Source organism: Furipterus horrens, unplaced genomic scaffold (genome assembly GCF_987537825.1).
Source record: "Furipterus horrens unplaced genomic scaffold, mFurHor1.1.pri manual_scaffold_13, whole genome shotgun sequence".
In the NCBI taxonomy this organism is placed as follows: Eukaryota; Metazoa; Chordata; class Mammalia; order Chiroptera; family Furipteridae; genus Furipterus; species Furipterus horrens.
This window is the reverse complement of record NW_028327183.1, coordinates 36,909,330-36,920,263: the sequence shown is the minus strand read 5'-3', so window position 1 is coordinate 36,920,263 and position 10,934 is coordinate 36,909,330. Positions and strand designations below refer to the sequence as shown.

Below are 10,934 nucleotides of genomic sequence, written 5' to 3'. Positions count from 1 at the left end.
AGTGAAACATTAGAGATTAAGGAGAAAAGTAATAATTTAGGAAAACCTATCTTTTGACTAATAATTTTGTTTTACCTACTGTGAGTGATAAATGCAGACAATTTTTAAATGGTGTACAAATATCTGGCATAATTTCTTAGTAGACTTGGTATATAACATCCTTTTTAAAAAAGCAGTGGGGACTACATGTTAGAAAGCACTAAGTTTCATTTAGATAACTAAGTATATAATTCATTTTCATTCCTCCAAAAAGGCAAACAAAAGATACACAGTAATGCTGTGGCATTTAACAAGTTTAAATGCTTTTTTTTAAAAAAAATTATTTTTAGAGTGGGAAGAGAGAGAAAAAGAAAACATCAATGTGTAAGAGAAACATGGATCAGTTGCCTTTTGTACGTGCCCTGACCAGGACCTGAACCTGCAACCCAGGTATATGCTGTGACCGAGAACTCAACGTGACCTTTTGCTTTGGGGAACAATGCCCAACACCAAATAAGCCACACCAGTCAGGACTTAAAAGCTTTTCAAAAAGCAGCTTTTGAAATGAACCTCAAATGCTGTATTGCTGATGTTCACTGTTATTCAAGAAAACCTTTAATAACATATAAAGTTACATTGTAAATATGGACAAAGAAAAAACATCTTCAGGAAGTCATTCTGTTTAGGGTCTGGGCAGTTTTTCTCATACCCATCCCATTCTTTACATCTTTGTAAAAGAAACAAACAGTAACTTGATGGGAGGAATTCCCTTCGCAATGCATACGTATATCAAATCATCACATTGTACACTTTTAATATATTACAACTTTATTTGTCAATTACACAATTACATCTCAATAAAGCAGGGGAAGAAAACCCAAAGGGATGTTTTGTCAAACCATGGGAAGGAATAAAATAGTCTGTAGGTTGGTTATAAATGAGATCCAGGTGTTAACATTTAACTCAGATTGTGGACATTGTGGGAAGCTGATTTTCTTTTTTTAAATAAAACTATCAAAAACATATTAATGCGTATCTGTTCCCATGAAAATTTACAGACAGAAAATTTGACATTCCAGAAGGTTTATCTAAAACAAGTTATATGAAGTCTGTGTGAGTATCTTTAACTAACAGTTAAATTAAGCTTAAATGATATGTTACAAAATGTTACAAATGTGTAGATCAACCGTAGAGTGTGCACCATAACATGTTAAAAAAAATTTGGATTATGCTATTTTTAATTTTAATAAAATAGATAATTTCATACTACATAGAGAACAAATCCACCCACTCATCATTGATAAAATTTTAGAAATATTTTCTATAAAAAGTTGAGTATTTGGGAATAAATCCATTTGAACATGATTTCTATAGGTAGTGTTCCCAACTTCACCCCATTCTTATTCTGAGAAAATTTAAAATTACAGAAAAATACAAAAAATAAGACAAGTCTCCATATACCGCAATCCAGAATTATTCAGTATTTTGATATATATATTTACTTGCAGTCTCTTTTGTTTTTAAGAGAAATGGATATTTACATGTAAAAATCAAGTCCCCTTTAACCAATCCCCAATCCACCCCCACCACCCCCACACACTTATCCCCTTCCCTTTTCAACTCTTCACAGGCAACCACTATTAAGTTTAGTCTGTATCCTTCCAATCCATTTCAAAACCATTTTAAAAAACATACATACATATATGTATCTGTTACCAATATATAGTACTGAATTTTGTGAGGCAAATTTTAATTCAAATATACAAAAATGTCATAGTATTAGACATATCATTCTGCAACTTCATTTTCCCCAACATTTTTGATATCTTTCTCTGTAATACACATAGATCTCATTTATTACATTTTACATATATGCATCCCATCATTCAGTACTTTTGACTTTATTTCTGATAGGCATTTAAGTTGTTTCCAATTTATGGCTACTACAAATCATGCCACAGTAAATAGCCTGGTACATATTTCCTGAGCATACAAACTCAGAGTACAAATGCTAGGTATTTTTCAATTCATTATAAGGAATGTTTTCCTACTCCCAAGGTCATAATCATTTTAGTATATATACCTTTTTCATATTCCTGATTTTATTCCTCATAGATCCTACCTTTGTGCATAGTTCATGGTCTACATTTTTTCTTGAAGAACAAATTATCTCCAAATCATTTTTAAACAGTCTCATTATCTTCTCACCTCCTGATTCCATTTTTATCCTTGTCTAAATTCTAACAAATGCATAGGTATTTCCAGAATCTCTTCTGCTAAAACAATACCATAATTTCCTTTCTAAACTTACATTGGTGAAGATCTTCAGATCTATGTAGACAGTAATAACAAGCATGTTTTCCATTCCCAATTTTAGTGAAAATGCATCTAAAGTTTCAGCATTATCTTTGCCGTAGGTTGTTTTATTGGGCACCGGATTTTTATAATACAAATGTCTTTCTCTTCAGTACGAATTCTCTGGTGTCCCATAAGTTTTTAGTTTCTGTTTCCCTTATTTGTGATGGTCTCCTTCAGAATGATTATTTCTGAAGTACTATGAGATGTAAATTCCTAATGAGCGCTTTCCAGTTTTCAAAATATTCACAGGGTTTTTAATGAGCGTGAATTTTCTGGTGTCTAATGTGATGTGACTTCTGGCTGAAAGCTTTCCCACATTCACTACATTGATAAGGCTTCTTACCTGTGTGTATTCTCAAATGCAGAGCAAGGGTGGAGAACTGAGAGAAGGCTTTCCCACATTCATTACATCCATAGGGCTTCTCACCTGTATGGCTTCTTGCATGCACAGTAAGAGATGAACTTTGAGAGAAGGCTTTCCCACATACATTGCATTCATAAGGCTTATCACCTGAATGAATTCTCACATGTACAATAAGTGATGTTCGTTGAGAGAAGGCTTTTCCACATTCATTACATTCATAGGGTTTCTCTCCAGTGTGAATGTTTTGATGTTTTATGAGGTACTTCTTCTGGCCAAAAGCTGTTCCACATTCACTGCATTTAAAGGGTTTCTCTCCAATATGAATTTTCTCATGCTCAGTAAGGTTCGATTTGCCACTGAAGGTTTTCCCACACTCTTTACATACAAAGGGCTTCTCTCCTGTGTGAGTTCTCTGGTGTCTGATGAGGTTTGACTTCTGAATGAAAGCTTTCCCACAATCTTTACACTCAAAAGGTTTCTCTCCAGTGTGAATTTTCTGATGAGTAAGAAGGTTTTCTTTCTGGCTAAAGGCTTTTCCACATTCATTACATTCAAAAAGCTTCTCTCCAGTATGAGTGTTCTGATGTTTAATGACATACTGCTTTTGGCTAAAGGCTTTTCCACATTCATTACATTCAAAAGGTTTCTCTCTATTATGAAAATGCTCATGCTCAGTGAGATTTGATTTGTGGCTGAAGATCTTCCCACATACCTTACAGGCAAAGGGGTTTTCCCCACTACAACTTCTCTGCTGACTGAGGTGTGACATCTGAAAGGAAGTTTTCCCACATTCACAAGATTTCTCTCCAGTATGAATTTTTTGATGAATGAGGCTTTACATTTGGCTGAAGGTATTTCCACATTTCTTACATTTGTAGGGCTTCTCTGTGTATGACCTTTCAAATGTAAAGGAAGATATGTTTGAGAGAAAACTTTATCGCTTTCTAGTATAAATTTTCTAGAACTCAATGAAGTTTTATTACATTCATTGGTTTTTCTCTAGTATTAATTTCCTTCTGCTCAAAGAAATGTCATGTAAGTAAAGGCTTTTCAATATTCCTTAGAATCAAAAGGTTTCTCTCCAGCCTGCCTTCTACATTTCACAAGGTGTGACACATGAGTGAGTTTTCCCACACTCAGTAACTTCATAGAGTACAAATCCAGTATGAAAATTATGGTAGTAGATGGGAGTCCAAACTTTTAGAACTGAAGGCATTTCCACACTGAATTACACTTAAAGAAGGTTATTACCATAAGGAATAACCTGCGGCAGAATTTCAAAATTAATACGACTGATGATTTGCTCCTATACAACATCCCTCATGATTAAGTCTAAATTGTGTTTCAAACTCTTTCTAGGTAAGTTGAAAGGGTGTTGCTTTAAAAGACATATGGTCTGAGATCAGAGGAAGTATTTTTCCAATTTTCTTATATTCACTGCTTTTTTCCCCTGGTCTGTACTTTACTGAAGATGGGTGCAACTTGCCTCCCAAGTCTTGTTGCCTCTCTATATGCTCATCATCTTCTCAGGCTTCTAAAATGGAGTACAAAGAATCATCATTTCAAGGATTTAATGTATAAAGTGCTTAGAGCTGTGGCTGGCACATGATAAGCACTCAAAATAAATGTTAGCTTTATGTTATTGTCATTACTTATGAATTTCCCATTACTAGAAATAAAATTTCTGACTGTGCTTTTTGGGATCAACTCTGCTAGTTCATTTCACAATATTAATGAAGCCTCATGACCAATGTCTCCAACTAAATTTTGAAAAGAAAACCCTTGTGAAGGATATCTAGGTAGAAAATTAACATTCATTGGTACACAAAGCTTAGAATACTTTTGAAAAATAACCTTTCTCATTTCATAATTAAGCAATGAATGTAACAATGAGGAATTAGTAAATAAGATAAAAGACCACATAAAATTGAGAAAATCTACCTGTGATGCTTAAAAAAGGGAAAGGAATAACCAACCATTGCTTCCTCCCTAAACTCCATTAAATGACAAAGGGGAAAAAAATGGCCCAAACTCTCAAGAAAAAGGGACATCAATATACAGAGATATTAACAAATTTTTGATAACATGAAGCAAATGGAAGATTTTCAACACACAGAAAACTGAGAAAGTCCAAACAACATAAAAGTACTAAGGAAGAGGATGCCAAGTTAAGCAAGACAATTTGTGCCATAAATTATCAAAAAGACTCAGAAAATGGAGGGAAATCAAATACCTCAAAACAAGGAATAAAGGAGGCGGAAAAAGAAAAAAAATATTTTAAAAGGTACAGTTGGACCTCTACTCACCCAGTGAAGGGGAAAAAGGAGCACCCCCCTTTATATGAAATGAAAGTTATACTTTGCTAAAATTTAATCAGAGAAGTTCCTGACTCAGGGGACACCCAGCAAATGAGATGTCACAGAAGTACTATACTGAAATCAATGTGATTAAATCTGTATATTATATGATGAGACCTTTAGCACCCTTCTGCACAATGAGGGGGGGAAAAAAAAGCTGGCAACCTGTGAGCAGAATATGAAAGGATCTTTCTCTGGAAAAACTAACAGGCCCATGAAAAACCTCAGTAGGATGTCACTCCAAGATAATACTTGTTGCTTGTATTAATTTCTTTACCAAAACAAAGGACCTGGCCACGATTAAGTTCATGGGAGTAAAGCAGTATAGTTCTTCTCTGCAAGGAGGACACGCTGGGTCCATACGGCAGTTCAGTTTTCATCCATTGAAGCCTAACAGATAACAAGAAGCATCCAGGCACAAGAACTTACCTTTTAGCGAATTATTCTTAAATATGACTGTGCGGCCAATATTCCACACACATCTGAGAAATCCCACTAACATGAAAGATCCACATCAAGAGAAAAAAAGAAACTCTAAGGAAATAAAAGGCAAAGCAAACAACAGAACCCTAAATCCAATCATAGTTATGAGAAAATAATTTATCAGTGAAGCAAATATTAAAAGACTAATATAGGAAAGGGTGAAGCTGGGGAACTTACATGCACGATCCATGGACATGAACTAAGGGGGGTGGGATTGCTGGGGGTTGGAGGATGCTGGGAAGAGGGGAGCAAAGGGGAAAAAAAATGGAACTATTGTAACAATATCATCAATATACTTTTAAAAAAATTGCTATGAACAATGAAAAAAATATATATATATTGCTAATAGGTATTAGGTTTCCTTTAGTGATAATAAAAATATTTTAAAATTTGATAATGGTGATGGCTACACGACTTTGTGAACTGAATACACCAAAAACAACTGTACACACTAAAAGATAGATTTTATGTGTATTATCTCAAAAAAGCTGTTATTTAAAAATAAATTTAAAAAAGAGAATGTAAAGAGACCAAAATGTTTGAGGACTACTGCTCAAAACATTTCTCATTATTCATTCAACAAATACTTTTGTCTCTCAATATGTGCCTGACATAGTTCTAAGCTCTAGGAATTAACAGTATTGAACAAAGCTGACAAAATTCTCTGCCCTCATCAAGTTTACCTTCTAGTGGACAGAGATAAATAATAAATTAAAGAAGACGGTCTGTTAAAAAGTTATAATTGCTATAAAAAAAATTTCAGAAGGGGTAAAGAGTTTCAGTGTTAGAAAAGAGTGGCCTCTAAAAAGGCAAGATTCAATATATGAAGGGAGGGATACTTACAAGTAATAGCATTTCTAAGCAGAAATTAACCAGCTAAGAGCATTCTAAACAGAAATTAAACAAGTTCACAGGACCAGAGGAAGAGCCTGCCAAGCATATTAAGTATGTAATAAATGAATCAGTCACATTTATACATAGCATGTTCCTCATGTACTTCTGACTCCTCTTATTCCTTCTTTGAATCTATAAAACCTCCTGGAAGCATCTTCCCCTGAACTCTGAATCACAATTAGATCCATTTTTTCTAAAATAAGTGTTTCATGTCAAATATTTTTAAACCCAAATTTCTATGTAATTAAGTCTTAACATCTTAACTACATAGCCTGAAATGCTGGATTGAATTTACAGTTCTACTCTTTTCTTTGAATGGCTGACAGTAAATATTCTTAAAACACTGGCAGCAAGATCGAGGTGGCGGGGGTAGGAAGGGAGAACAGTTTATATTTTAAAAACGAAAAAGACAACCAAATTCAAAGTTTAAACCCTGATTAGATTCTGACACTTAAAAAAAAAAAAAAAGGTATATAAAGTATTTGGGAAGTAACCAGAGAAATGTAGACTAAATATTACATAATATTAGGGCATTGTGGCTAATCATTTCAGGTATGCTGATATTCTGGTTATACAGGAGGATGCCACTATTTTTATAAAATGCATACTTAAATTTTTTAGGAGTCAAGTATCCCAATATTTCAGCACACGATATGCATGCACAGGTGTATGACACATAAAAAAACAAACGTGGTAAAATATTATTTACTGAATATGTGGTGAGCATATAAAAATCACTACTCTTTCAATGTATGAAAATTCATCAAAAATTGAGAATTAATAACAAATCCACAATTCATAGATCATTTAACAAACATCTCATATGTAATCAAAACTTCAGACTGTAAGAATAAAACATAGACCTTCCTTTTAGGAAGTTTATAATATAACCTCCAGACATTAAAATATAAAAATATATGATAGCGTTTATGAAGAACTTCTGAATTTCTGCAGAAATTAAGTAGCAGGGATGATCAGAGGAGAGATCAATAAAAGAGGAAGTAACAGTTTTAAAAAACGTAGGCCCTAAACAGGTAGAGCATTTCATAATCAGAGATCAAGGTCAAAGAATTTTATAAAGAGAAGGAAATATGGTTACATTTATATTCATATGGTTAATATGTCCTTTCTTGATTAGACCGAAGTTTATCTTTTTAAAGGCTTGACTGATCATATCACAAGGACCATGAGGAAAAGAAATAACCCAGACATAATATGAAACTGGTTTGGAGTGACCTCTGGACCTGATATTAATAAGCTAAAAATCACTAATTTAGGTAGGATATTAATGATTTCACTGTCTGACACAATGAGAATGAAATCAGACAGCTTTTTATCCTGTAAGCAGGAAAATTTATGATAGGCAAGACAAAAAAATTAGAGGTGCCAAAATAAAATTGATATTATAAAAAGAATTACTTCTAACTTCAAAATGGATGAGTCCTTTCTGACAATTTATACAGGGAAAAAGGAAAAGTAGAATGCAGTGCTCTAGGAGCCACCTCCAGCAAGAGAGAGAAAAGGGAAAAAAACAAAAGCAAAAGATGAAATAAGAGAAAGATGAAGCAACATCTCAGATCATCAAAACACCAATCAAGCAGAAAGAAGTAGGAGAGAGTTCCTAGAGGAGTTAACTCAAATATCACATAAATACTTAATACAATGGTAAGATTAAGACATTTCTGCCCACTTTCTGTATCTGTGAAGAAAAAAAGCATAAAAAGAAAGAAAAAGGAAAACATCATTGTTCTTAAGAGTAGGAATTAAGTTATAATCCTCACATCTTATGAGAAAGGTCATGAGTGGGCAGCTGCCATTGCTATTTTTAGAAAGAGGCCTCTCACGCACCATGCTCTCCAAAAACATAAGGCACAGCCTCAAGTGCCACATAAGCCTTTTTTTTAACAACACAATCCAGGAATGCCAGCTGAATACAGGAGACATGGTGGGCCACCTGGCATCCCTGAATAATAGAAAAAGTAGGACCGGGCAAGGAAATGCAGAGACACCATCATTTTATAAAGCAGCTTGTGAGTACAGCAGTACAGAAAAAGTTAGAACTTTCCATCTCCCCAAATTCAGGACTTGTATACTCAACTGCCTACCTGAATAAGTACTTAGATGATCAGTAGATATGTCACAATTAACAAGTCCAAAAGAAAACTCTTGATCTATCTCCAAAATTACTGAAGTCTTCCTCCTTCAGTACATAACTTACTCTCTTTTGGTTAAAACCTTGGAGTCATCAATCTATCAGCCAATCCTGTCAGCTAGTCCTTTAACATATCTTACGAATCTGACTACTTGTCACTAGCTCAGCTCCAACCATTTTCTTACCTAGATTACTGCAATAGCCTCCAGTTACTCTCCTAGTCTTGCCCCCTGCCCCAACCACATACATTATTTTCTATGCAGCAGCCAAAATGTAATTCTGACCTAATCACTCCTCTGCTCAAAACCCTTTGATGGTCTCCCAAATCACTCAGAACAAAAGCCAAAGTCAATGATCTGTTCTGTTTTCTAACCAAATCTACTCACTAACTTTAACCCAGCATTTCCACTTAAATTTATTATGTAGGTGTGTCTGCATATTTCTGCAGAGATATGAACAAGCATATGAGCTTGTGTCTTCAATAGCATAAACCTGGAAACAACCTAAATGGCCATTAATAGGAGACAAAACAAAACTATATACATAACACATACCACCATTTATATAAAAAGGAAAACTAAGGGCTTACATATTCCTATTTGCAGCACAGATACATAATATATGCAGGCTTATTCATAAACTACCTCAAGGACATGTGAAACTCTTAAGTGTCTGCATCTCTGAAAAAGTATATTAACAGGGCTCAGAGATTAGTAAGACTTTTTCATTTTTTACCTTAATGTTAAAATTTTTTTGACAAGTTCATGTATTATAGTAAAAAAAGAAATACAGACTCATATATTCACATTCACACACACACATAGCAGAAAGGCAGAACTGATTTCTAAGGCAACAACTTTTGAAAGAGGTATATGGGGGCAGAAGGAAGGGAGGCAGTTTATTGCTGTATAATGGAGGAGGTGGATGAGAAAACAGGAAGCATGATCACAGGTATAAAATATAATTCTGAAGCATTTAACCACTGAGAGAATGAGAGTGGTCAGTTAAAAACAAACAAACAAACAAAACTTCAATGTCAGACAAAACATGTAAAGACTCAAAACCTATAGAAGACAATCTATACACATTGGGATATACGAGACTGAAGGTACCAATGAAAGAGGGAACAATCACATAGAAGCAATGTAAATGAAGTACAAAATGTGGATATTCAGATTAAGGATAACAGGGGAACCAGGTCCTCTAGAATCTAAATAAAGAGGTAGAATACCGAAACAGAAAAAATGGTGACTGAAAATGGCATTCAAGTATCTAAAGAATTCGTATCAAGCGATACCCCAAGACTAGGGCCTGTAAGAAAACATACTTAAAAGCATTTCATGGGTCAATGCTTACTGAACAACTGAAACCTGTCTGGTTATTCACTCACCTGAACAAATTTCCTTTCCACTTCTTTCTCCACCATCCAATTTTTTCTTTGCTCCAACAGAGGATCAGGTACAGCTCGGTCAGTTTATAACCTGCTACTGGGAAAACAACACACCACTAGAATGTTAATGCTGGGGCCAAAATACCATTCTAGAACTCAGCCTGAGCCCTCGGGCCTCAGGGCTTTCTGAAGGATGAGGTAGGTACAATTTCCAGGGATGCATAAGAAAAGGGACCTGTGAAAAAGAAGAAAGTAATGACCTTTTATCTTTAAAAAATGTACACTTATATGAGCAAAGGGACTAAGACTATTTGAATCCTGAATTTCAGAGCCATACCATATAAGCCTCCACAAACCCTGAAATGGGCAAAAGAAAGGATATTTACTTTCAGAATTTTACTTATGTATGTCTAGTTGCTATTCTTCTCTAGTACCACATACCTGCATAGTCCTGAGTGGATCATAACACGTTGCATACCGGGGAATTTAAATGCCTTTTAGAAATGACAAGAATTCTCGCCACCCGTACGCAATGTGTTAACTGTGGCTCTTATTCCTGGATGAATTCAATACTCGTATCTATGACAGTAACATATACCTATTCAGAACTAAGCCGCATGTATATAATGTGTAGGAAGTTATTCTTGACAATATTCAGGAATAAAAACAACCTCACAAAATGTCTTCCTAGAATCCTAATATTTACTTTGTTTGCATTATACTCTGAGTAAAACTACATATTAGAAATGTCCTGTAAATATGCTCATCCATTCATTCAAAAAACATTTTTAAGATTATTCGAAGGACAACTGACAAAATCTGAATATGGGATGAATTGATAGTAATGTATCAGTATTAAATTTTCTGAGTTATAAAAAAGAAATATCCTTGTTCTTACAAAATCCACACTACAGTATTTACAGATAAAGGGAGCAATATGCAACTTAGTCTCAAACG

General features: G+C 34.4%; 1 protein-coding gene across 1 annotated transcript; it reads right to left on the bottom strand.

Annotated features, from left to right (window-relative positions):
• Nucleotides 1-562: 562 nt before the first annotated feature.
• Nucleotides 563-10,608, bottom strand: ZNF146 (zinc finger protein 146). The gene is made up of 2 exons (XM_090260697.1): nucleotides 9,978-10,608; nucleotides 563-3,597 (listed from the first exon to the last, which is right to left on the bottom strand). Exon 2 carries the CDS (start codon nucleotides 3,468-3,470, stop codon nucleotides 2,592-2,594), a length of 879 nt encoding a protein of 292 aa, XP_090116823.1. The 5' UTR covers nucleotides 3,471-3,597; nucleotides 9,978-10,608; the 3' UTR covers nucleotides 563-2,591.
• Nucleotides 10,609-10,934: the final 326 nt, after the last annotated feature.